Source organism: Choristoneura fumiferana, chromosome 4 (genome assembly GCF_025370935.1).
Source record: "Choristoneura fumiferana chromosome 4, NRCan_CFum_1, whole genome shotgun sequence".
NCBI lineage: Eukaryota > Metazoa > Arthropoda > Insecta > Lepidoptera > Tortricidae > Choristoneura > Choristoneura fumiferana.
This window is the reverse complement of record NC_133475.1, coordinates 212,629-239,824: the sequence shown is the minus strand read 5'-3', so window position 1 is coordinate 239,824 and position 27,196 is coordinate 212,629. Positions and strand designations below refer to the sequence as shown.

The window sequence follows — 27,196 nt, the reverse complement described above, 5'->3', positions numbered from 1 at the left end:
ACGGAACCCTTCATGGGCGAGTCTGACTCGCACTTGGCCTCTTTTTAATGCCCAGCTTACATTATGTGCGCTAAATTTTCAACTCATATAAATTAATTGCAACTATTTTCATAAAAAATATTCAAAATTCTATTTACCTACTGTCAAATTGTAAATAATTACTGACACATTCCTGCAGGGCTACTACGAAACTCGTAGTTCGTGTCGTGCGGTCCCTCTGACACTTATACTATTTAATAGGAGAGCGGTACGATATGAACTCCGAGTTTCGAGTTTCGAAGTAGCCCTGCTGGCCCCAACAAAAGTTACAAGTGCTTATAATTCTACATAATTGTCACTTTTTTGTATGAGAAACTTAACAAATTCAAATTGTGTGAAACTAGCGGTCACCCGTTCCTTTATCGCTATCCCGCGGAACTATGCAATTTGGCGGGATAAAATCTGTGTACCATATTTCGTTAAAATCGGTTCAGCGGCTTAGACGTGATGAAGTAACAAACAAACAGACTTACAAACTTTTGCATTTATAGCATTAGTAGGATAGCAGGAAGTAGAATTGTAGCCCTTATAACTTTTATTAAATAGGGACCTGTACTCTATTTTAACTCGCTATCATTATAATTATGGATTCTTTTAAACTAATCATAATATAATAAGTGCTTGTTATTTTTTTTTATTTTTTTGAAACGGGCAATGTTCAAATTTGTCACATTAGCCCATAGGGCAAAACATTAAATAAAAAGAAAAATAGCCTAAATTGATTAATGATATTATGAGTTGACTTGAATCATTATAAAACTTTTGTTTGTGTGCAGGAGAATACACACGCTTTTATAGTTTAGTTTAGTCATTTAAAACTAGCGCTTAAACATGCCCTTTGAAAAAAAAAGTCAGATTTGACGTAATCTTACTCTGACGTTTTAAGAAAGCAAAGCAAAAGCGATTTCGATTCGATTCTTTCAACATTTTTGCACAATTTTATGCAAAAAAAAAACATTCAAGTGAAAAAACTATGTAATTAGAAATATTCAATCCACAATTTTTCTGTTTTTATCCGAGTAATGGGGGGAAAGAGCAAGCAGAGCCAAAGGACGAAGAATAATGTTAGGGTATGTTTGCATTGTGATTATTTTCTACGTCTTGCTTTTAATAAAATTAGGCACCACATTTTTATAAAGTTAATAAAGTGTTGTGGTTGGTTTATTAATTATTACAACTGATCTGCTGTGGGAATTGCTGCGTTTAACCATAATCAGAGCTTATTTAAAGTTGTTAAGTAGCCTTGTCATAAGAAATCAAGCAATTGTGCAATTAACCTTTTAGATACCTACGTTTTATACTAATATTAGGTATATTCAATGGATGGTATTCCTTTACCATCCAAGGTTGAATCCATTTGTTTGAATCAAAGCGTTATAAACAAATTTCTCGGTCTGACTTCAATTTAATTTTTTTTTGGTATTGGTATCAGATATCAGAACAATTCCTAAAAACTCTTCAAAACCATGTGCGCCTTTTTTGGATACCAGCCAATGTATGTATGTGTAATTATTATTTAAATCATCAAGCAGGCCATTGGAAGCAACTGGTATGTGCTGGTATCTAGCTGTTCCTTGGTCAAATAAAATAAAAACTATAAATAAATTATAATACATATATTTTTTTGTTTCTTAAAAAAATTACTTTAATTTTGTTGCTTTGTGACAACTGGTCTAAATAGTTTCCCCCTTTAGAGGGGGATAATACCATTCCCATAATATTTGAGCACTAGAAAGTTAGCCAACTCTCACCTCAGTCAATTGGCCTTGTTTTTCCTTTCTAATGTCAAAACTGCCAGTGCTTGTCTAATGAATATTGTAAAAATTTGCCTTTTTTTATGTGTAGCCTTCAAGCAGTGGTCGCAGCGCAGAGCTTCTGAACAATGCGGTGCGCATGGACCCCAGCCTAATGGGCGGCGGTGCCAAGGGGCTGCCGGTGCTGTTCCCCACGCTGGCTGCCCCGCTGGACGCCGGCCTCAACCCAGACCTTGCACTCTGCCTCAAGAAGCTCACCAAGAAGGACCCTATCACTAAAACTAAGGTGATTGTAAATGAACTAAAAGTAGGTTTTAGTAGTAGGTTTTAGTTCATTGATATGGACCTCTGCAAAGTAACGCCTGATTCAATAAATTAAAGTGATTGTATTTTAGTGATTCTGAAGTGATATAATCCTTCCCAATATTGGTTTATGTTGATTACTGACTGCAGCACTTGCTGTAATCTGTTCCTTTCTTCTTTTCATTTCTACTATAGTAGTCCGTTGCGTAAAAGTTAATCCTGACGCATGTCATCCTGGTACATAAAATTAAATACTTAATTTTGTTTTTTGACATATTCAGTGGGAAGTGGGAGTGACACATGTCAGGATTGTCTTTAGGACTACTATAGTTACCAGCAAGAGTTGTGATGTTTTGTATTTTTTCTCAATATACAGTTGCGGAAGGTCTGTTTTTGCTTGCTCAGTATAACTGCTTTATCAACCGAGTATGACATATTCCGTCATAATGTCATTCAAAAAGGTAACATGTGCTTGCAACATGTTAACAATATATAATTTGAAAACTGGTCAACATTTTCTTTCTGCCGCTGTACTATTTTCCTGAATTGTGTATTATGGAGTATTCAATATAGAGGCATATATTGTACATCAAGGAAGAATGAAGGAAGAAGTTGTATTTGGTTTTTGATTAAACAAAAAAATTCATATATTTATACGGCAGCAACAATTGAGGTCCCCTGGCTGTCTAAAATTTACTTATCCCTTTACAAATTTCCACCGTCTTCCACAGCAAATAAAATGTGTCTATTTTGTTTAATCCTTGCCTTTGCTATTACAATATGTTCTATGATTTACTACTTTACTTAAACTTCAAACTCAATTGGAATTATTTTAAACTAGCTTTGACAGTTTATTGTGATTTTGTCCAGGCCTTGCAAGAGCTGTGTGACCTGATAAAGAAGACTGACGTGGAGCAGCTGGCGGCCGCGCTGCCCAGCTGGGCGCATCACTACCGCACTCTCACCGTCGACACCGACCACAAAGTGCGCGAGGCGGGCCAGGTACTGTTGCGGACGCGGAGCAGCGGGCGGCCGCGCGGCCCAGCTGGGCGCATCACTACCGCACTCTCACCGTCGACACCGACCACAAAGTGCGCGAGGCGGGCCAGGTACTGTTGCGGACGCGGAGCAGCGGGCGGCCGCGCGGCCCAGCTGGGCGCATCACTACCGCACTCTCACCGTCGACACCGACCACAAAGTGCGCGAGGCGGGCCAGGTACTGTTGCGGACGCGGAGCAGCGGGCGGCCGCGCGGCCCAGCTGGGCGCATCACTACCGCACTCTCACCGTCGACACCGACCACAAAGTGCGCGAGGCGGGCCAGGTACTGTTGCGGACGCGGAGCAGCGGGCGGCCGCGCGGCCCAGCTGGGCGCATCACTACCGCACTCTCACCGTCGACACCGACCACAAAGTGCGCGAGGCGGGCCAGGTACTGTTGCGGACGCGGAGCAGCGGGCGGCCGCGCGGCCCAGCTGGGCGCATCACTACCGCACTCTCACCGTCGACACCGACCACAAAGTGCGCGAGGCGGGCCAGGTACTGTTGCGGACGCGGAGCAGCGGGCGGCCGCGCGGCCCAGCTGGGCGCATCACTACCGCACTCTCACCGTCGACACCGACCACAAAGTGCGCGAGGCGGGCCAGGTACTGTTGCGGACGCGGAGCAGCGGGCGGCCGCGCGGCCCAGCTGGGCGCATCACTACCGCACTCTCACCGTCGACACCGACCACAAAGTGCGCGAGGCGGGCCAGGTACTGTTGCGGACGCGGAGCAGCGGGCGGCCGCGCGGCCCAGCTGGGCGCATCACTACCGCACTCTCACCGTCGACACCGACCACAAAGTGCGCGAGGCGGGCCAGGTACTGTTGCGGACGCGGAGCAGCGGGCGGCCGCGCGGCCCAGCTGGGCGCATCACTACCGCACTCTCACCGTCGACACCGACCACAAAGTGCGCGAGGCGGGCCAGGTACTGTTGCGGACGCGGAGCAGCGGGCGGCCGCGCGGCCCAGCTGGGCGCATCACTACCGCACTCTCACCGTCGACACCGACCACAAAGTGCGCGAGGCGGGCCAGGTACTGTTGCGGACGCGGAGCAGCGGGCGGCCGCGCGGCCCAGCTGGGCGCATCACTACCGCACTCTCACCGTCGACACCGACCACAAAGTGCGCGAGGCGGGCCAGGTACTGTTGCGGACGCGGAGCAGCGGGCGGCCGCGCGGCCCAGCTGGGCGCATCACTACCGCACTCTCACCGTCGACACCGACCACAAAGTGCGCGAGGCGGGCCAGGTACTGTTGCGGACGCGGAGCAGCGGGCGGCCGCGCGGCCCAGCTGGGCGCATCACTACCGCACTCTCACCGTCGACACCGACCACAAAGTGCGCGAGGCGGGCCAGGTACTGTTGCGGACGCGGAGCAGCGGGCGGCCGCGCGGCCCAGCTGGGCGCATCACTACCGCACTCTCACCGTCGACACCGACCACAAAGTGCGCGAGGCGGGCCAGGTACTGTTGCGGACGCGGAGCAGCGGGCGGCCGCGCGGCCCAGCTGGGCGCATCACTACCGCACTCTCACCGTCGACACCGACCACAAAGTGCGCGAGGCGGGCCAGGTACTGTTGCGGACGCGGAGCAGCGGGCGGCCGCGCGGCCCAGCTGGGCGCATCACTACCGCACTCTCACCGTCGACACCGACCACAAAGTGCGCGAGGCGGGCCAGGTACTGTTGCGGACGCGGAGCAGCGGGCGGCCGCGCGGCCCAGCTGGGCGCATCACTACCGCACTCTCACCGTCGACACCGACCACAAAGTGCGCGAGGCGGGCCAGGTACTGTTGCGGACGCGGAGCAGCGGGCGGCCGCGCTGCCCAGCTGGCGCTTTATTTATACTGTAATAAATATCATCACTTCCAAATAGTATTTTTTCGTAAGTTAGTTTAAAAATGATCCTCTCGTGAGTGCGTGTTTGCAGGTGGCCCAGGGCGCGATGGTGGCGGCGTGCGGACGGCGAGTGGCGCCCGTGCTCAAGCAGCTGCTGCCCCCCTGGCTGCAGGCGCAGTACGACGAGTACGCGCCCGCCGCCGCCGCCGCGCGCGCCGCGCTCCACGTGAGTACCGCCCCCCCCCCCCCCTCCAGCAGCTGCTGCCCCCTGGCTGCAGGCGCAGTACGACGAGTACGCGCCCGCCGCCGCCGCCGCGCGCGCCGCGCTCCACGTGAGTACCGCCCCCCCCCCCCCTCCAGCAGCTGCTGCCCCCTGGCTGCAGGCGCAGTACGACGAGTACGCGCCCGCCGCCGCCGCCGCGCGCGCCGCGCTCCACGTGAGTACCGCCCCCCCCCCCCCCCCCTCAAGCAGCTGCTGCCCCCCTGGCTGCAGGCGCAGTACGACGAGTACGCGCCCGCCGCCGCCGCCGCGCGCGCCGCGCTCCACGTGAGTACCGCCCCCCCCCCCCTCCAGCAGCTGCTGCCCCCCTGGCTGCAGGCGCAGTACGACGAGTACGCGCCCGCCGCCGCCGCCGCGCGCGCCGCGCTCCACGTGAGTACCGCCCCCCCCCCCCCCCTCAAGCAGCTGCTGCCCCCCTGGCTGCAGGCGCAGTACGACGAGTACGCGCCCGCCGCCGCCGCCGCGCGCGCCGCGCTCCACGTGAGTACCGCCCCCCCCCCCCCTCCAGCAGCTGCTGCCCCCTGGCTGCAGGCGCAGTACGACGAGTACGCGCCCGCCGCCGCCGCCGCGCGCGCCGCGCTCCACGTGAGTACCGCCCCCCCCCCCCCCTCCAGCAGCTGCTGCCCCCTGGCTGCAGGCGCAGTACGACGAGTACGCGCCCGCCGCCGCCGCCGCGCGCGCCGCGCTCCACGTGAGTACCGCCCCCCCCCCCCCCCTCCAGCAGCTGCTGCCCCCTGGCTGCAGGCGCAGTACGACGAGTACGCGCCCGCCGCCGCCGCCGCGCGCGCCGCGCTCCACGTGAGTACCGCCCCCCCCCCCCCCCTCCAGCAGCTGCTGCCCCCCTGGCTGCAGGCGCAGTACGACGAGTACGCGCCCGCCGCCGCCGCCGCGCGCGCCGCGCTCCACGTGAGTACCGCCCCCCCCCCCCCCTCAAGCAGCTGCTGCCCCCTGGCTGCAGGCGCAGTACGACGAGTACGCGCCCGCCGCCGCCGCCGCGCGCGCCGCGCTCCACGTGAGTACCGCCCCCCCCCCCCTCAAGCAGCTGCTGCCCCCTGGCTGCAGGCGCAGTACGACGAGTACGCGCCCGCGCCGCCGCCGCGCGCGCCGCGCTCCACGTGAGTACCGCCCCCCCCCCCCCCTCCAGCAGCTGCCCCCCTGGCTGCAGGCGCAGTACGACGAGTACGCGCCCGCCGCCGCCGCCGCGCGCGCCGCGCTCCACGTGAGTACCGCCCCCCCCCCCCCTCAAGCAGCTGCTGCCCCCCTGGCTGCAGGCGCAGTACGACGAGTACGCGCCCGCCGCCGCCGCCGCGCGCGCCGCGCTCCACGTGAGTACCGCCCCCCCCCCCCCCTCAAGCAGCTGCTGCCCCCCTGGCTGCAGGCGCAGTACGACGAGTACGCGCCCGCCGCCGCCGCCGCGCGCGCCGCGCTCCACGTGAATACCAAAACCAGCTCTGAAAAACTTCTGTTCAGAATAACCCACATGACATGAAATATTGACGTTTTGTTACAAATAATTAGCCGAGGAGTATCGCGCTGCAGGCGCTGTGGCTCAGCTGCGTGCGCGCGGTCACTCTAGCGGCCTGCAAAGAGATTTCATACAACCTTGCAGGCCGCTGGCCGGCAATGCGACCGTCTTTTGTTTGAACGCGCGCTCTGCGACACGCACGCGGCCCACGCACAGCAACACCGCAGCACGCACAGCAGCACCGCCAGCAGCCACCGCGACACGCGCGTATACAACAGGGCGACCAGACTAGCGTCCCGCCAGCTTCATTTCTTGTTATTTTTTTTATTTCATGTAATGTTTGAGAAAAGCACTATACAAGCCTCGGCCGGGACCTGGGGTTGCCGGCCTCGTATCCCTATCCGTCTATATCTATCGTGTCTATATCTACCCAAGCCGGCCAAGTAGATATAAACAAACAAAACAGAGTGTAAACAATATGCGTGCTGTACTATAGTGCGCTTTCGTTTCATATTGATAAGGAGTCGCGTTACATACACAAGATCGACAATTATGATTAGTAGTACTAATAAGAATTATTTTAGTGCTGTATGTAAATCATAATTGTCGATCTTGTGTATGTAACGCGACTCCTTATCAATATGAAACGAAAGCGCACTATAGTACAGCACGCATATTGTTTACACTCTCTTTTGTGACTTTTTTTAACTTAACTATTTGGTCTTTCTAGACGACATTCCCCGAGAGCAAGTTGCCGGACGTGATATCGTTCTGCAAGGACGAGGTGATCGCGCACCTGCTGGATAACCTCGTCGGCAACGCCGAAGCTGCGCTCAGCAAAAAGTAAGTCACGTTTTCTAGGGATTTGCTCTCAGTGTACTAGAAACTACTAACAAAATAATACCAAAAAAAAAAAAACAGAAATTACATATTTATTACTTTCACTGGCTCCAATTCTCATTTTATAGTTAGTATTGTCAGCAAATAGAATACAATTTAAAGCCAAAGTTTAAAAAAGCTATGCTCTTGTTGATGGAGTGATCGCCACTCCGCACGGTCTTCGGCCAGCTGTTTGACTTCCTGATATGACACGACACTAACCCTTTCCGTCACCTGGTTAAAATAGGTCAATCTTGGTCTTCCTCTACTTTTTCTTCCAGCTGCAGCAGTTTAAGAAAGAAAAGTCTTACACAAAACAATAATGATTTGTGTCACAAGGGAGCAAAATGGTGTTTTTACGGCGAGGGCGTACATTGAATCCAGAATTTAGCAAAGGATTCTGCAATAGAATCCTGAGCGTAGCGAGAGATTCTAAAGTAGAATCCTGAGCGTAATGAGGGATTCAAGTGTTAACGCCCAAGATGAAAATAATTTTGCCCCCGAGTGGCTCATACAACTTTTCACCCCGAGCATTAAGAAACTTGAAATCAAAATCTAAATATTATTGTAGAATAACCAGCATAGAAAATGGCGTGGCTTTACAATTATCAAGTTCAAAAAATGGCATTTACAATAAAACACCCCTGAAAAGCGTTGAACAGAAAAGTTGCACTTTGCTCCCTCTCTTCAGGGAGGAAAACATACTTTTCTGAAGGAGAGGTGTGAAAAAATAAATTTTGGTCCGTAATCCGTGCGAAATGAGAGTTAGTAAATTGCCGTGGAAGGGTCCTTTGACAAATACTGTTTTGCAGGAATTTGACGCCAGAGGAAAAGGAACTGCAGTACGTCCGTGTGGTGACGGGCAGTCTGCAAGGGCTGGAGTACCTGACGCAGCATCTGGCCGCCGCCCACCACGACTGGCTGTGGGCGCAACTGGCGCCGCTGCTGCAGGCCGCCGCCTTCTGGCGCCTGCCCGACAGACCCAACCACCAGATCAGGTCTGCGGTCTGACACACTGACAACACCTTTTATTTTACGTTAATATGTTGACAAAATTTAAATTTGGTCCGAATTCGAAATAACACTTGTGGCCGAATCGCACCCCCTAGGGTCCTCGCAGTAAAAACGGCAATTTAACATGTAGCTGGTCGTTCCCAGGACGGCGTGGTACGGCGCGCTGGGTCGCATCATCGCACGCTTCAAGGACACATTCGGCGCCGCCTACGGACAAAAAACTGGCAGGCTGCTGCTGAGCGGCGGCGGGGGGGGCGGCGGGGGCGGCGCGCACGTCTGGGGCTGTCTGCTGCTGCTGATGCATCACGTGCAGGTCGCTTATTACAGATTGTTTTCTTTCGAGATAAAATAGTACATTGTGTCTAAAGGGCGGTAAACAAGGAATTACGAACGAGAGTCTATTAGAAGCCCGAAGTCGAAGACTGAGGAGTAAAATTGTATATTTGTAAAAGAAAAACTAATATTTCTTCAAAAATTGCCGATACCGCTAACTACGCTCTTGGCAGACCAAACCCCCCCCCCCCCTGAACCAGGGGCCCGCCGTGCGCGCGCCGCGCTCCTGCACGCCATGCAGTATCACACTCATTGACCGTCCTTGGGCTTCATGACAACAAAATTAGTACGGGCAATGACTCATTTACCGACCACGGGTTTCATGACAAGCACATTAAGGTCGAGGGTTTTATTGCATGTTTCGACACTGTTTACGGGCAAGTGTGATGAAAAATATACAAATATACAAAACTTAAAATGTACAATTATAATAGTATAATGCGTGAACAATGAAAGGTACATAGTAAGTGAACAATTGTTTCCATTGTTCTGTTTAATTTCCTCGCCATCGAAGTGAAAAGCAGAGTGTAAAACTCTAGTATTAAACTCATTTTCCCCTCGACGTGTCTATCCACCCTCGCCGTCCCGGCTCGGGTGGCTATATGAACGTCTTGGGTAAAATGGCTCGTTTTGTTTTGTGCTCGTGTTCATGTTAATGACTAAATTGTCTTTAGCAGGATTGGCACACGTGGGTGGACAAAAAGGATCTTCTGACCAAAAGGATAATCGACGTCCTAGAAAATGGTTCGTATTTTAATCGCTCTTGACATTTTTCTACTCTGAAAGAAATTTAACAGGGGTGTACTCCGGTTACAGGTGGTTGGGGAGACGCGAAACATCTTTCGAGCATGCTGCTGCCTCTGTTGGCCTATTTGCCAGAGCAAATGGTCAATAAAGAGTTTTACGAATCGTTCTTCGCTGCAGTCTTTAAGGGGTATGCATCGCTTTTTAATATTGTGTGGTATTCGGCAACGTTCTGACTGGTGTTTTTATGTTTTAGGTTGGAGAAAAAAGCGGTCATGAGTTCAAAGAGCGAACGACAATCGTGGATCACGAGTCTGTCGGAATGTCTGAGGTACCTCACGGTTCAGGAAAAGGACTACGTAGTGGAAGTGGCCACCGCCGTGCACAGGACGTGGCTGGAGCGAGTGCTGTCCGGCGCGCCCAACACGCCCTACACGCCCCACACGTCCGACACGCCTCACACGCCCGACACGCAAACCACCAACAACCTCATCAAACACTCCGCTACCAACATGCTCTCACTCCTCAACTACTGGATGAAACAATCGAAGGAACCTAACGGTGACAAATATGACCAGCTGGTCAGAAACTTCTGGCAGAACGTGGGCTCCACAGTAATAGCTCAGATAGACAAACTGTCCACCGAACAGTCTCATATCAACACACTCGTCGAGGCCCACATTTTACTGCTGCGAAGTTTAAAAACGTCGTTCGCTCAGGACGTAAAAAAAGTAAAGAGCATCAAGTTCACTGACGAGAAGCAAAACGCAACCGAAGCGAGCGAAGAAGCGTCACCGCAGCGTGACGCGTCCGTCGCCGACAGATTCAAACACAATTTGGACGAGGTCGTTCAGAAAATATCAGCGCACTACTTTGAATTCGCAAGGGACAAACAAGTAGCTAATAGCGTCTTCACTCCATTGCTCACTTTGCTGATCGAGTTCGACGACGAGAATCTGTTCAAGGCGTTGGCGAGGCATTTCGACGCCGACTCCGCGTTCGATCTGTACGACGGGGTGCTGCGCGGCTGGCTGGCCGGGGACACCATGCGCTGCAAGGAGGTCGCGGAACTGGTCTTCCTTCTGATGAAACATCTGCCAGAAAACGAGCAGGAAGCTATACTGGACTCTTTTAAACAGGTGAGCTATAGTGGCGGCCCCACGTGAGCGCCTCGAGGAACTCCCGAACAATTTTTTAAGATTTTCAAATAAAGTAGTGATATATTAAGTTCCATTCGATGTTTTGGATCGAAATGTAGCTGTTCTATCGCTTTGTCGATTTATGATAGTCAATATAACGAAGCGATCGCTTCGAAACCACGTTCGACAGCGTCGAAAGCTTCAATATAATCCGTGTACGTTTCAGTTCCCGCCGTCGGTGATAGAGTGGTGCATATGGCTGTCGCTGTCGCACCCGTACCGGGGCTGGCCGTCGGCGCGGCGCTGGCTGCGCGCGGCGCCGGCCTCGGCCGCGCTGCTGGGCGCCGCGCGCCGCGCGCTCCACGCTGACGACGCGCGCGCGCGCAGTCTGCTGCTCATGTGCCTCGCCAGCGACACGCGCGGCGGTGAGTGGGGTCAAGGGTCGGCCGTCGGCCACGTCGGCGCGGCGCCGGCCTCGGCCGCGCTGCTGGGCGCCGCGCGCCGCGCGCTCCACGCTGACGACGCGCGCGCGCGCAGTCTGCTGCTCATGTGCCTCGCCAGCGACACGCGCGGCGGTGAGTGGGGTCAAGGGTCGGCCGTCGGCCACGTCGGCGCGGCGCCGGCCTCGGCCGCGCTGCTGGGCGCCGCGCGCCGCGCGCTCCACGCTGACGACGCGCGCGCGCGCAGTCTGCTGCTCATGTGCCTCGCCAGCGACACGCGCGGCGGTGAGTGGGGTCAAGGGTCGGCCGTCGGCCACGTCGGCGCGGCGCCGGCCTCGGCCGCGCTGCTGGGCGCCGCGCGCCGCGCGCTCCACGCTGACGACGCGCGCGCGCGCAGTCTGCTGCTCATGTGCCTCGCCAGCGACACGCGCGGCGGTGAGTGGGGTCAAGGGTCGGCCGTCGGCCACGTCGGCGCGGCGCCGGCCTCGGCCGCGCTGCTGGCGCCGCGCGCCGCGCGCTCCACGCTGACGACGCGCGCGCGCGCAGTCTGCTGCTCATGTGCCTCGCCAGCGACACGCGCGGCGGTGAGTGGGGTCAAGGGTCGGCCGTCGGCCACGTCGGCGCGGCGCCGGCCTCGGCCGCGCTGCTGGGCGCCGCGCGCCGCGCGCTCCACGCTGACGACGCGCGCGCGCGCAGTCTGCTGCTCATGTGCCTCGCCAGCGACACGCGCGGCGGTGAGTGGGGTCAAGGGTCGGCCGTCGGCCACGTCGGCGCGGCGCCGGCCTCGGCCGCGCTGCTGGGCGCCGCGCGCCGCGCGCTCCACGCTGACGACGCGCGCGCGCGCAGTCTGCTGCTCATGTGCCTCGCCAGCGACACGCGCGGCGGTGAGTGGGGTCAAGGGTCGGCCGTCGGCCACGTCGGCGCGGCGCCGGCCTCGGCCGCGCTGCTGGGCGCCGCGCACCGCGCGCTCCACGCTGACGACGCGCGCGCGCGCAGTCTGCTGCTCATGTGCCTCGCCAGCGACACGCGCGGCGGTGAGTGGGGTCAAGGGTCGGCCGTCGGCCACGTCGGCGCGGCGCCGGCCTCGGCCGCGCTGCTGGGCGCCGCGCGCCGCGCGCTCCACGCTGACGACGCGCGCGCGCGCAGTCTGCTGCTCATGTGCCTCGCCAGCGACACGCGCGGCGGTGAGTGGGGTCAAGGGTCGGCCGTCGGCCACGTCGGCGCGGCGCCGGCCTCGGCCGCGCTGCTGGGCGCCGCGCGCCGCGCGCTCCACGCTGACGACGCGCGCGCGCGCAGTCTGCTGCTCATGTGCCTCGCCAGCGACACGCGCGGCGGTGAGTGGGGTCAAGGGTCGGCCGTCGGCCACGTCGGCGCGGCGCCGGCCTCGGCCGCGCTGCTGGGCGCCGCGCGCCGCGCGCTCCACGCTGACGACGCGCGCGCGCGCAGTCTGCTGCTCATGTGCCTCGCCAGCGACACGCGCGGCGGTGAGTGGGGTCAAGGGTCGGCCGTCGGCCACGTCGGCGCGGCGCCGGCCTCGGCCGCGCTGCTGGGCGCCGCGCACCGCGCGCTCCACGCTGACGACGCGCGCGCGCGCAGTCTGCTGCTCATGTGCCTCGCCAGCGACACGCGCGGCGGTGAGTGGGGTCAAGGGTCGGCCGTCGGCCACGTCGGCGCGGCGCCGGCCTCGGCCGCGCTGCTGGGCGCCGCGCACCGCGCGCTCCACGCTGACGACGCGCGCGCGCGCAGTCTGCTGCTCATGTGCCTCGCCAGCGACACGCGCGGCGGTGAGTGGGGTCAAGGGTCGGCCGTCGGCCACGTCGGCGCGGCGCCGGCCTCGGCCGCGCTGCTGGGCGCCGCGCGCCGCGCGCTCCACGCTGACGACGCGCGCGCGCGCAGTCTGCTGCTCATGTGCCTCGCCAGCGACACGCGCGGCGGTGAGTGGGGTCAAGGGTCGGCCGTCGGCCACGTCGGCGCGGCGCCGGCCTCGGCCGCGCTGCTGGGCGCCGCGCGCCGCGCGCTCCACGCTGACGACGCGCGCGCGCGCAGTCTGCTGCTCATGTGCCTCGCCAGCGACACGCGCGGCGGTGAGTGGGGTCAAGGGTCGGCCGTCGGCCACGTCGGCGCGGCGCCGGCCTCGGCCGCGCTGCTGGGCGCCGCGCGCCGCGCGCTCCACGCTGACGACGCGCGCGCGCGCAGTCTGCTGCTCATGTGCCTCGCCAGCGACACGCGCGGCGGTGAGTGGGGTCAAGGGTCGGCCGTCGGCCACGTCGGCGCGGCGCCGCCTCGGCCGCGCTGCTGGGCGCCGCGCGCCGCGCGCTCCACGCTGACGACGCGCGCGCGCGCAGTCTGCTGCTCATGTGCCTCGCCAGCGACACGCGCGGCGGTGAGTGGGGTCAAGGGTCGGCCGTCGGCCACGTCGGCGCGGCGCCGGCCTCGGCCGCGCTGCTGGGCGCCGCGCGCCGCGCGCTCCACGCTGACGACGCGCGCGCGCGCAGTCTGCTGCTCATGTGCCTCGCCAGCGACACGCGCGGCGGTGAGTGGGGTCAAGGGTCGGCCGTCGGCCACGTCGGCGCGGCGCCGGCCTCGGCCGCGCTGCTGGGCGCCGCGCGCCGCGCGCTCCACGCTGACGACGCGCGCGCGCGCAGTCTGCTGCTCATGTGCCTCGCCAGCGACACGCGCGGCGGTGAGTGGGGTCAAGGGTCGGCCGTCGGCCACGTCGGCGCGGCGCCGGCCTCGGCCGCGCTGCTGGGCGCCGCGCGCCGCGCGCTCCACGCTGACGACGCGCGCGCGCGCAGTCTGCTGCTCATGTGCCTCGCCAGCGACACGCGCGGCGGTGAGTGGGGTCAAGGGTCGGCCGTCGGCCACGTCGGCGCGGCGCCGGCCTCGGCGCGCTGCTGGGCGCCGCGCGCCGCGCGCTCCACGCTGACGACGCGCGCGCGCGCAGTCTGCTGCTCATGTGCCTCGCCAGCGACACGCGCGGCGGTGAGTGGGGTCAAGGGTCGGCCGTCGGCCACGTCGGCGCGGCGCCGGCCTCGGCCGCGCTGCTGGGCGCCGCGCGCGCACGCTGACGACGCGCGCGCGCGCAGTCTGCTGCTCATGTGCCTCGCCAGCGACACGCGCGGCGGTGAGTGGGGTCAAGGGTCGGCCGTCGGCCACGTCGGCGCGGCGCCGGCCTCGGCCGCGCTGCTGGGCGCCGCGCGCCGCGCGCTCCACGCTGACGACGCGCGCGCGCGCAGTCTGCTGCTCATGTGCCTCGCCAGCGACACGCGCGGCGGTGAGTGGGGTCAAGGGTCGGCCGTCGGCCACGTCGGCGCGGCGCCGGCCTCGGCCGCGCTGCTGGGCGCCGCGCGCCGCGCGCTCCACGCTGACGACGCGCGCGCGCGCAGTCTGCTGCTCATGTGCCTCGCCAGCGACACGCGCGGCGGTGAGTGGGGTCAAGGGTCGGCCGTCGGCCACGTCGGCGCGGCGCCGGCCTCGGCCGCGCTGCTGGGCGCCGCGCGCCGCGCGCTCCACGCTGACGACGCGCGCGCGCGCGCAGTCTGCTGCTCATGTGCCTCGCCAGCGACACGCGCGGCGGTGAGTGGGGTCAAGGGTCGGCCGTCGGCCACGTCGGCGCGGCGCCGGCCTCGGCCGCGCTGCTGGGCGCCGCGCGCCGCGCGCTCCACGCTGACGACGCGCGCGCGCGCAGTCTGCTGCTCATGTGCCTCGCCAGCGACACGCGCGGCGGTGAGTGGGGTCAAGGGTCGGCCGTCGGCCACGTCGGCGCGGCGCCGGCCTCGGCCGCGCTGCTGGGCGCCGCGCGCCGCGCGCTCCACGCTGACGACGCGCGCGCGCGCAGTCTGCTGCTCATGTGCCTCGCCAGCGACACGCGCGGCGGTGAGTGGGGTCAAGGGTCGGCCGTCGGCCACGTCGGCGCGGCGCCGGCCTCGGCCGCGCTGCTGGGCGCCGCGCGCCGCGCGCTCCACGCTGACGACGCGCGCGCGCGCAGTCTGCTGCTCATGTGCCTCGCCAGCGACACGCGCGGCGGTGAGTGGGGTCAAGGGTCGGCCGTCGGCCACGTCGGCGCGGCGCCGGCCTCGGCCGCGCTGCTGGGCGCCGCGCGCCGCGCGCTCCACGCTGACGACGCGCGCGCGCGCAGTCTGCTGCTCATGTGCCTCGCCAGCGACACGCGCGGCGGTGAGTGGGTCAAGGGTCGGCCGTCGGCCACGTCGGCGCGGCGCCGGCCTCGGCCGCGCTGCTGGGCGCCGCGCGCCGCGCGCTCCACGCTGACGACGCGCGCGCGCGCAGTCTGCTGCTCATGTGCCTCGCCAGCGACACGCGCGGCGGTGAGTGGGGTCAAGGGTCGGCCGTCGGCCACGTCGGCGCGGCGCCGGCCTCGGCCGCGCTGCTGGGCGCCGCGCGCCGCGCGCTCCACGCTGACGACGCGCGCGCGCGCAGTCTGCTGCTCATGTGCCTCGCCAGCGACACGCGCGGCGGTGAGTGGGGTCAAGGGTCGGCCGTCGGCCACGTCGGCGCGGCGCCGGCCTCGGCCGCGCTGCTGGGCGCCGCGCGCCGCGCGCTCCACGCTGACGACGCGCGCGCGCGCAGTCTGCTGCTCATGTGCCTCGCCAGCGACACGCGCGGCGGTGAGTGGGGTCAAGGGTCGGCCGTCGGCCACGTCGGCGCGGCGCCGGCCTCGGCCGCGCTGCTGGGCGCCGCGCGCCGCGCGCTCCACGCTGACGACGCGCGCGCGCGCAGTCTGCTGCTCATGTGCCTCGCCAGCGACACGCGCGGCGGTGAGTGGGGTCAAGGGTCGGCCGTCGGCCACGTCGGCGCGGCGCCGGCCTCGGCCGCGCTGCTGGGCGCCGCGCGCCGCGCGCTCCACGCTGACGACGCGCGCGCGCGCAGTCTGCTGCTCATGTGCCTCGCCAGCGACACGCGCGGCGGTGAGTGGGGTCAAGGGTCGGCCGTCGGCCACGTCGGCGCGGCGCCGGCCTCGGCCGCGCTGCTGGGCGCCGCGCGCCGCGCGCTCCACGCTGACGACGCGCGCGCGCGCAGTCTGCTGCTCATGTGCCTCGCCAGCGACACGCGCGGCGGTGAGTGGGGTCAAGGGTCGGCCGTCGGCCACGTCGGCGCGGCGCCGGCCTCGGCCGCGCTGCTGGGCGCCGCGCGCCGCGCGCTCCACGCTGACGACGCGCGCGCGCGCAGTCTGCTGCTCATGTGCCTCGCCAGCGACACGCGCGGCGGTGAGTGGGGTCAAGGGTCGGCCGTCGGCCACGTCGGCGCGGCGCCGGCCTCGGCCGCGCTGCTGGGCGCCGCGCGCCGCGCGCTCCACGCTGACGACGCGCGCGCGCGCAGTCTGCTGCTCATGTGCCTCGCCAGCGACACGCGCGGCGGTGAGTGGGGTCAAGGGTCGGCCGTCGGCCACGTCTACTGCTGTTATTCCATGATGAAGTTCAAGTTTTCTGTATGGTGGAAGCTCTTGGGTGGAAACGTATTCAGGAAGGATGTTTTCTATTTTATAGCGCGAATTCTGATATGGGCAGCCTTACCTTTATTAGTGATTCTGTCAACTTGCTCCCTTGACGCCCTCCACTTTATTTTCTTTCTGATCGACATTTGTGTTAATGTTTCCAGAAATGATGATCTCCCAGTCGACGGTGGCGAAGATAGTGTCGCTAGTGAGCGCGGCGCTGAGCCCTGACGCGGCGGCGCTGGAGCGGCTGGCCGGCACGGCGGCGGCGCTGGCCAGCGAGCTGAGCGGCGCGGCAGACTGCGGCGAGCTGGCGCTGGGGCTGCTCCGGCTGCAGCTGCATATACCGGTACTGGGGGGCGCGGGGGGCACTGGGGGGGCGCGGGGCGGCTTCAGATACTGACACTGCCAAATCTCACTGTGAAATCTCGCAAGTTTATTTTCATCCACTTTCAGTAGTCGGACTGGCTTTTGGTATACTTACCTTACGTAGGTTAGGTTAGAATGCAAGAACAGTCGGAAAAAAAACTTTGTTAAAAATGAAATGTTAGACTGAAAGTTGTTTAGAGCTAGAGCGCGGTGGTAGAGCTATAAGTTGTTATGATACGGTTGTTTTGCAGCGCGGCGACCCGCGCCTGTCGCCGGACACGTGGTGCGAGGTGCGCGCCGCCTGGCAGGACGCCGGCGCCGCCCCCGCCGCCCCGCCGCCCCGCCCCGCCCCGCCGCCCCGCCCCCCCCCGCCGCGCCCGCCTTCCGCGAGGCGGCCGTGCGGGCCGTGCACCAACGACTAAGCATGCTGTGAGTATGACCTCGCGACCGGATGGCCTCGTGTCGCTCTTGAAACCCTTCCAGGATATTCCAAGAGGATTTACCGCCATTCAGTACGAATAGAAAATCGTCTACGGACACGAATTGGCTATTTTAAATTCTGACCAAAATGAGCACGACGTAAAGCATTATTTGATCGTTTCCAGGTCGGAGAGGCTGGACATCCAGGGCGTCGAGCACGTGGTGTCTCTGTGCCCGTACCTGCTGGCGCAGTTCGACGCGGCGCGGTACCCGGCCGACACGCAGCCGGCCGCCCAGCTGGTCGCCCAGCTGTTCCGCCCGCCCCCGACCCGCGCCGAAACCTTCGCTCTCCGCTACGACTGCATGCGAGGATACCTGAACTGCCTGTTCGACGACGATAACGAACACGCCAAGACTGTCATAGAGGACTCTTCTAGAACGGACGTGGACGAGTTGACCGAGGCGGACGCTCTCGCGTTCGTGAACGAGCTGGTGTTCGAAGCGTCGCTCCTGAAGACGCTGGCGCTGCACCGGGACGAGGAGGAAGTGGCGTGGGGCGGCCGCCTGCTGCGGGAACACTGGTTCGTGGACCACCTGGGGAAAGTGTTGCACGACTATGCGGTGCTCTGCTCGCTCTATGAGGGATACGCTTTCGTAAGTATATTTCACAGTTTTCATTTTAAGGCTGCGTTTCTACCAGAGATGTGCGAGAAACCGTTGCAAGGGATGTTTGGCACGGAATAATAGAAATGCTTCATTGACCTATTCTCGTTTTCAATAAAGATAGGTAAATGAAGCGTTCCTAGTGGTTCGTGATAAACTCGTTCCTCGCAACACATCCTAGTGGAAACGCAATCTTATGTGTTACGCGTGCGAACGCTCTGGTAAACACTAAAAGCTCTCTATTTGTTAAAAGTGGCCCCACTACGACATAATCAGCGGCGCCAAGTCCCACGTGACGCTGGTGCTAGAGGAGCTGGTGTCGTCGATGCCGGAGCACGGCGCGACGCGCACTGCGGAGTATCTGTGCGCGCGCGCCGCCTCGCACGGGTACTACTGGAGCTGCGCGTGCGCCGCCTTCCGCGCGCGCGCGCCGCGCACGCGCCCCGCGCGCCACGAGCCCGACCTCGCGCTACACGACCTGCTCACTGGGAACGGGTTCTTCCATACTTTGCAGGTTAGTGCCGAAGACGGTATCTATGAAGGAGCGGGAGCGGCCCCACCGCTGCTCAAAATACGGAAGACTGTACTGCATGCTCTCCGCCAAACATGATGTTTACGGCACGTCATTGCGATTCCGCACCGTCCCCGTATTTTGAGCAGGGGTATGGCCGCACCGTACAATAATTATTTATCCAACACCACGGTTGGAAAGATGTGCTGTACGAGGATAGGTATAGTTATTTGTGTCACAAGGGAGCAAAATGGTGTATTTATGGCGAGGGCGTACATTGAATCCAAAATGTAGCGAAGGATTGTATAATAGAATCCTGAGCGTAGCGAGGGATTCTAAACTAGAATCCTGAGCGTAATGAGGGGTTCAAGTGTTAACGCCCAAGATGAAAATAATTTTGCTCCCGAGTGGCTCATACAACTTTTCACACCGAGCATTAAGAAACTTGAAAGAAAAAAACTTAATATAATTAAAAAACAATTAGCATAGAAAATAGTGTGGCTTTACAATTATCAACTTCAAAAAATGGCATTTGCAATAAAACACTTAGAAAAGCCTTGAACAGAAAAGTTGCACTTTGCTCCCTCTCGACAGGGAGGAAAAGTTACTTTTCTGAAGGAGAGGTGTGAAATAGTTATTTATGATACAAGTGCGGAAAGTAGGCAATTCCCAACGAGTGGCGGAGAACTTGAAACACGAGCGAAGCGAGTGTTTTGAGCCGGCACGAGTTGGGAATTTCCTACTTTCGACACGTATATCATACAACGTTTTACAATGCATTAAGCGAGGAAAAAAATCGAGGCAGTGACTACATCATTTATTTGCCATACTCCTTTTACTACAGTAGCAGGCAGTATATATACATACCGATATGCACGCCAAACCAAATTCGTTAACGTATACACTTTATTAAACCAACTTTCATAACAATCATTGACTCAGAAGATTAGAACAGCTACAGCTACTAATGATAGGTAAAGGAGACTTTGTTTTAGTATCGTGATTTTTTATGATTAATTATTAGCCCTTGTTGCTTGACATTTTCCACACTTATATTGGCTAGTCCTTATCTCCTGCACGCTCCTATAATGCTAAATATCAGTGCAACCCGTGAATAAATCCGAGTAATAGTTAACTATCATCAAGTATATTTTTTATATTATGTATCTAATCTACCTTAACAAAAAGTTACCGTAAATCTGAGATTGTTTAGCTTTGGAACTGTAAATAACTCAAAATTGTTTCACTAATTCTAATAGATAAAAGCAAATAAATAAGAATAAGACGTACCGGTAGATGTTATAATATCCATGTGTGTAGAAGTAAATTATTCTATCAATATACGATGTTTATTATTTCAGCATTGAGTTTGTCACTGGCAATATGTGCTTCGTGGAGGACGTAAGGCGGTGTAAAGTCAGATATAAATTCATCATTTGAACTTTTCATTTTAATTTACTTATCAATTATCAAAAATTAATTCACCGGACTGAACTCATGAACATTACTTTGGCGGGATTTCATGACAGGCGCGAACGGGTAACCATGATTGGTTCGTGCGACGTCGTGCGCGCGCACTGGAAGCTCATTGGTTAACTTTCGAGTGCGCGCGCTTGACGTCGCACGGTCCGAATTGGACTCAAGAATTTATTTCCTTTTTTTTTCATAACTTTAGACGGAATTATAATACGAGATTACGTGAAAATTTTTTTATTAATGTTCTCTTTTCTGTCCCGTTTAATCTGTATTATCTTATCAGTAAATATTCAGTTGGTTGCATCAAACGTTTTCTTATTTGTTCAAAGCCTAACTATAACGACTCTTTAGACTTATTTTTTTAACAATAGTTTGGACATCATTTGGCAATTTAAAAAGTTACTTTACCGCACAAGTGCGGTAAGTAAAATCCATACAACTTTACTACACACTTGTGGATGCGTGCAGGAATCACTAATTTTCTATGGATATGTTGACCCACGTCAAGAGGCACTTTCCGAGCACGTGCATTGTAAAATAAATTCTCGCACATCTCTGGTGTTCCATGCAGCCGTGCAAGCGAGTGTTACTAATGTGAGGGGGTGCGGGTGTGGGTGTTAACAGGCTGAGGCGCGCGCGTCCAGCGAGGCCGGTGCCCTCCGCGCCAAGTACCTGGTGATGGTGCGCAGCTTCTACGTGGCGCACGCGCACGACGCCGCGGACGACCAGTTCGCGCGCGACGCGCTCGCCTGTCACCGGGACAATGACCCCGACCTCATCATCAACGCGTACTACCGCCATCAGCACACCATGCTCTACGACTGGTGAGGGACTGGCTTTATCTTTTACTTAAAAGTTCAATATCTCAAAAACAACTAAACCCATTTTGATGAAACACGTCTGAGGACCATCGCTAAAATACCTGATTTCAAATTTTAAAAAAAACCGCATTCAAATCGGTCCACCCGGAGCTACGGCGCCACAGACAGACAGTGTTCAAACTTATAACATCCCTCTTTTTGCGTCGGGGGTTAAAAACTGACCGAGATTGACACCTATCTCACCTGATGCACTTCTCTCTCTCTCTCTCTCTCTCTCTCTCTCTCGCTCTCTCGCTCGCTCCTGGCTTATTTTGCATTCCAGCCTGTACGGTCGAATAAACTGATTCATAGTCAAAATACCATATACGGCACTTATCACGCTATTTTTACACAAGTAATATTTACCTCGACGTTTCGGCAACGTCACGAGTAGACTGAAGTGTGGGGTGTCAAGTCCGCCTAGCAGCGCGAGTTCTTCGAACTACCCGCACTTGATCACTAATAGTGCCGGCACTCGTATCACGAACTACAAACTCGTGATAAGTCCCGTATATGGTATTTCGACTATGAGTGAGAATCACGAAAGTTTAAAACGTTAAACTGATTCATGTACAGTCAGGAGCAGAAGTGGATAAGCGGTTCTCAAAATAATCTAAACACTCTTATTACCTTGGCAGTACACAGTGGCGATCCTTACATAGAAGCCCAAAAGCCGGGCTTGCCTTATAAAGCGAACAACGTCCAAACGAGAAAAAAAGTTCTAATAAAATCACTTTAATAATTAAGCGCTCTTTATTTTACGTAAAATAATAAGAATTGCATGGCGCGGCAGTGGCGCTGGTTGCGACCGGCGGCTGGCGGCGGCGCGGCGAGTCTACGCGGCGATAGTGGCGTACATTGTAAATAGCATGACATCTCGCTCGCTCTCGTGGGCTTTTACGGGGCTTCCAAACGCTCTCTTCATACTTAGGAAAACGTTAGTTTTGCAAATATCTATGTATAGCTGCATAATATACTTACTTTCTTTGCAATTTTGAATCTGGCTTACGGTGTGAAGTTTGTTGCGTTTGGTTTGGAACGCGATTACGCGAGTGCGCGGGCGAGATGAATAACTTCTAACTAACTTCATGATTGTTTATTTCGAACCGTGGGCCGTAGCGTAGCGTTGTGATTTGATGCAATCATTTCAAAAAATAAATAAGTGCTTAGGTATTCTGGTTTTAGTGCGGTGTAAAGTGCAGCGCCTGTGGGAGAGAATGAGTTCGGAAACGGACCAAATTGTCCCTTGTGTGGACTCCAAGTGTATGTCTGTAAAATTCTATCTAGTAATAGCATGCCTTCAGTGCGCTTTGGTAAGCTCGTCCAAACTGAAGATTGAAGTTTACGGCAACAAGATGGATGTAGGTACATTAAATTATAAAAAATACTAAAACATATCTCTCGGCTTGCCATAGTCTGATACCCTAGGCACGCCACTGGCAGTACAGTCGTGTGTGGATCGTTTTGAGCACCGTAGCCACCCATCTACTTCTGCTGCTGACTGTACCAGACTAGAATGGAGTCTTTTATTAATAAATTTCACTTTGATTTCCTTGACAAAGTATAGGATTTCAACATGATATTAGTAGCACAAAAATCTCCCTGGTACATGATTCAGTTCGTTCGTCAGTACATGATGTTTCAAAAATAGTTCTGAGAATTTAATAGTCACTTACAAAAAAAATGCTAGTAAATTTCGTATTTATGCTGGTCCTAAGTGACACGGTCTGATTTCATTAAACCTTATCTAGTGTAACAAATCCATTGCAATATAGTGCTGCTCCGCAATACGTGAGTACCTCACCCGTTACGATATACCCAAAAGCGACTATACAATGCCTATGCAATACAATGGATCTTTTTTTTTTACTCAAATTGTATCGGTTTCACTGTTTTATTGTGTTTTTTTAATGTATGATGACCAGATGGTCCCAAAGGAAGACCAGCGCCGTTCGCAAGACCGGCAGATTGCTGATTTGGGACCATTTCGTGACATGAATAACTTATTTTTTTTTTCTCTTTTTATTTCTTTTATCCATTGTTCTCATGTTTGTCACGAATAAATATTTTCTTTCTTTCTTTCTTTCTTTCTTTCTTTCAATGCACATTCTCCTGTCCGCAGCGACATTGCGAAAGCGGATTGGCGGCAGGTGGTGAGCAACGCGGCCATAGTGGACTACCTGGCGGAAATGGTTGACACGGCGGGCTGGGAGGCGCCGCCCCAGCGGTGGGACTTTACCACCATCACGCTGTGCTCGCTGGCCACCGCGCTGCATCGCTCCGCCCACCACTGGGGGACCACTAAGGTATGTCATGTTATACCTTCAATTTTGCAGATTTATGTAGGTTTCTTCACGATATTTTTTGTTACCGTTTATGAATTTTGATTTTCAAATACTTAAATGTTTTGTACAATCTACTATTTTTCTCAAAAATGTCCGTAAAAGTTGACATTATTCTTTACATATCAGAAGGTGAAGTGCATAGTTTATGGTCAGCGAAAAATTAAAAAGTTAAAAAGATTGCAGGCGCGCTAGCTCGACAATAATGAATTAGCGCGCCTGCAATCAGTCACATTTTTTTTTTTTAAAGTTAAAAAGGCCATGGAAATGTTGGCACAAGTCGTATACAGCCAAGTCTAATGGCCGGTATCAGATATTTTGTTGGAACTCCGGACTTTTTCTATTGAGTCTGAAATAGCTTGTGACGCCGTGACGTCACAGACCACGTGCGACGACAGCACCGCGCAGCCAGCCGCCGACCGCTGCGCGCCCGCCGCGCGCCCGTACCGCCGGTCACTTGTCGGGGAGCGCTCCGAGAGGAAGAACGCCAGGCGGCTCGAGGGTTATTCGTACCGCCCGTTCCTACTCTCTCAAGCTCTCTTCGATAGGTGCCTCCGCCCCCTCCTCGCCCCTTCCTGATTATCCAGAGCCTGACTGGTCGATGTGGTGGTAGTCCGTCATGTCACGGGGGCTCTGGAGTAATACCTACCGTAGGGCAACTAAACTAACTCTCTTATCCTCCGTTCCTTGCATGTAATTCGGGACCCGTCTGGTTGATGTGGCGGTGGTCCGTCATTCCCACGGGATCCCTGATTAACAACCCCCGTAACGTAGCCTAACCGCTATCCCACCGATATTGTTTAACGTAAGCTTCCTCCTAGGGATTCGCACCCACCGTAGGCCGTAACCGCCGCCGCCACCATAACGTAAAGACCGTCCTTTGACGTTAGAAGGCCCCGCGTGACCTTTCCCGCCGTACGCGTAGAATTAAACTTATTGGTGTTGGATTTTGGGTAAACACTGTTTCCTTCATCTCCCCTCGAGCGAGACCTCTGAGCTAGCTTAAATAAGCGAGTCCTGGTCCTAACCCAACCAGGATTCGCTAATGTGCATGGGCCCCCGCGCCCAACATCACAAGCTTGTCTTGTTTTCGGTGGAAAAATACACTTGCAGCTTATTTTTAATGAAAAAAGGCGGAAAAGCATAAGAAAAATATTGGAATAAAATTAAATTTTATAATTTATTTTGAGAAAAAGTTTACCTATTCTATTTCAGAATTATTCACCATTTTTGAGAAAAGCTTTATATTAGTCTCGGCTGGAATAGCAATTGCTGGCTTCGTATTAGTACTCGCAAGCTGGTCCGTTTAATACTTATACTCAGCCAGCAATTGCCTAGTTCCAGGCCACGACACTGATGTACTATCCCCCCAGGTGTCCCTGCTGGCGCGCGCCGTGCTGGGCCTGTTCGTCAGCGTGGCTCGGTTCGTGGGCTCGGTCCGCGCGGAGTGCGTCAAGCGCGAGCCGGCGCCGCACGTGGCCGCGCTGCCCACCGAGTGGCGCGATATCTTCGCGCCGGACCTTAACTACAACCTGTTCTCCGTCCTGCTCAAAATACTCGGTAACTAATTCACTTTTTCTGAAACATCCAAGGAAATGTCGTCTTTATCTTCGTGATCATAGAACGCCAAGTACGTTATTGTATAGCACTTATTGAAGATTCGTTCTAATTTCAAATTAGAGGATAGTAATGGAATTTCATACAACATTGCTGGCCGTGGCCAGCAAAGACAATGTCTTTTGTTTCAGTGGGTTTTATTTCTTTTATTGACTATATATGGCATACTGGCAATTAAAAAAGAGTATTTTGGCGAGAATATAAAAAAAACACATACACGGTTTATATCTAAAACGAGTGGTTTTTTTTTATTCAAATAAGTGTTATTCTTTCCGATATGATTTCATCATCAAGTGACATGATATTGTTTCCTTGGATTTATTTGAGAAATAAATTTTATTTGACAGTACTTAACGATCAAAGTGGTGTGAAAGTGAAGAGGGTCTACTTTACAGTAGGTGGATGTGAAATGATTCTGTTTGTGAAATGGGAAATGAGTCTGACTTAACCGTTCGGGCGGCCGGCCGGGCGAGCGAGTGGACGCGTCGCCGATATTGTCGTTGCGTCCTGGAAAACCTTCCGTGTGTCGCGTTTGAGTATCGCAAATGTTTGTTTGTCTATTTGTGGCATCGTCGCTATTAAACGGATGGATCGATTTTGATGCGGTCACAGAGAATTTGATAGAGTATAGGACCTTTAGCTATGGCATGTATCGAGTGGGCAGCTCTAGGGCTGGTGGTGCGCCGCTGCGGCGCGAATAACCAACTGGGTGCCCTGGAATCGAGCCGTAAGACATGGGCACCTTTTGTCCTCCAGCCGAGGCCGGCACCGAGGGCGCTGCTCGGGCGACGGCGCCGCGCGTGGTGGTGCTGGCGGGGCTGCTGCCGTGCGCGGCGCGCCTGGAGTGGGCCGCGCTGCCGGCCGCGCGCCTGGAGTGGGCCCAGCTGACCCAAGGGGCGCTGCTGGGGGCGGCCGCCGCCGCGCTGGCCGCGCCCGCCCACCACGCCTACAAGTACCTGGCGCACGCGCTGCTGCTGGCCAGCGCCAGGCCGCTCGTGCTGCACGACGGTGAGTGGTGTGTCGACAAGTGGTGTCCAAGCGAGTTGACATTTGAGCCGAGGGCGAAATGGGTTTAATGGACCAATTATACATCCTGATTTTCGCTTTAATTGTGTGTGAAATTTTAAGTAACAGCGAAAATAAATTGTCATTTGCGACTTTTTAATTTTCGGGTATCGATAATGTAAATGAAAACGTTTCACTGAATATAAATATATTAAAATTCGCTTTCGGTTGCGAATACTAATTTCTATGTGACACTAACGAACTGAGATATTTTTGTTATACCTACCAACCGAATTAGAGGCTGTTTCACCACCCGTTTGATTAGTATAATTTCACGGATAAATGTGACGGCGTCACATTTATCCGTCAAATAAATCTAATCAATGAATAGTGAAACAGGGGATTAATTTAGTAAATATAGTCAAGTGGCGAGACAATTTAACATTTGGGACAACTGTCAAGTACACATCAGCAAATAAAATAACCTAAATATCGTATCCCGGCAGCGGAGACGCTGGCGGCGTGGCCGGAGGAGGGCGGCAGCGAGGAGGAGCCGGCGGCGCGCCCCCCCTCCTGCTGCGCGCGCTGCTGCCCCCCCTCTCGCGCCTGACAGAACTGCTGCACATGACGCTACACACACTCAAGTTAGTAGCTCTATCCTAATTCCCCTTCCCAATCAAACTGCGTTCCCCCTAATTTTCATCACACTTGGTCGTAAACTGTGTCGTAACATGTAGGCTGCCTTGGTTGCAACCCCCCAAATAAAACCCTCGACCTTAATGTGCTGAGAGCGCAGTCAGCGGTATCGGCAATTTTTGAAAAATATTAGTTTTTCTTTTAGAAATATACAATTTTACTCGCAAATGTGATGAAAAACATTGTATGTCGCACGGGCGGTACTAGAATTACAAACATCGACTCATTAAAGATTAAAGCCCTCGGTCTTCGACTTCGGTCTTCTAATAGACTCTCGTTTGAAATTCCTTCTTTACCGCCCTTAAGACACAATGTACTGTTACAACGCGGTTAACCGTCGTCGGAGAGAGCAGAACATAAGGTTTTTTTTTTTAAGTAGCCATTCAGTGTCCCATTGCTGGGCAAAAGCTTCCCTTTTCTTCATCCACTTGTCTTTGACTTCGGCAAAATGTCTCCAGTCCGGCTGAAATCGCACCCAATCGACCCGTCACCTCCTTTGGATCTATCTCTGCTCCGGTCCGG

The 27,196-nt window shown here is 56.1% G+C and overlaps 1 protein-coding gene across 1 annotated transcript in view; it reads left to right on the top strand.

Annotated features, from left to right (window-relative positions):
• Nucleotides 1-919: 919 nt before the first annotated feature.
• Nucleotides 920-27,196, top strand: part of LOC141427150 (uncharacterized) — a gene marked incomplete in the record, with an annotated part of 38,528 nt that continues 12,251 nt past the window's right edge. Inside the window, 23 exon segments of the mRNA XM_074086383.1 lie at nucleotides 920-1,109; nucleotides 1,885-2,079; nucleotides 2,967-3,098; nucleotides 5,061-5,195; nucleotides 7,445-7,557; nucleotides 8,406-8,591; nucleotides 8,752-8,920; nucleotides 9,618-9,684; nucleotides 9,757-9,874; nucleotides 9,941-10,823; nucleotides 11,050-11,698; nucleotides 12,163-12,297; nucleotides 12,763-13,063; nucleotides 15,575-16,638; nucleotides 16,880-17,064; nucleotides 17,336-17,426; nucleotides 17,429-17,513; nucleotides 17,690-18,158; nucleotides 18,421-18,681; nucleotides 20,779-20,978; nucleotides 23,137-23,320; nucleotides 24,730-24,916; nucleotides 25,730-25,980. Coding sequence (XP_073942484.1) covers nucleotides 1,062-1,109; nucleotides 1,885-2,079; nucleotides 2,967-3,098; nucleotides 5,061-5,195; nucleotides 7,445-7,557; nucleotides 8,406-8,591; nucleotides 8,752-8,920; nucleotides 9,618-9,684; nucleotides 9,757-9,874; nucleotides 9,941-10,823; nucleotides 11,050-11,698; nucleotides 12,163-12,297; nucleotides 12,763-13,063; nucleotides 15,575-16,638; nucleotides 16,880-17,064; nucleotides 17,336-17,426; nucleotides 17,429-17,513; nucleotides 17,690-18,158; nucleotides 18,421-18,681; nucleotides 20,779-20,978; nucleotides 23,137-23,320; nucleotides 24,730-24,916; nucleotides 25,730-25,980 — 6,108 coding nt within the window.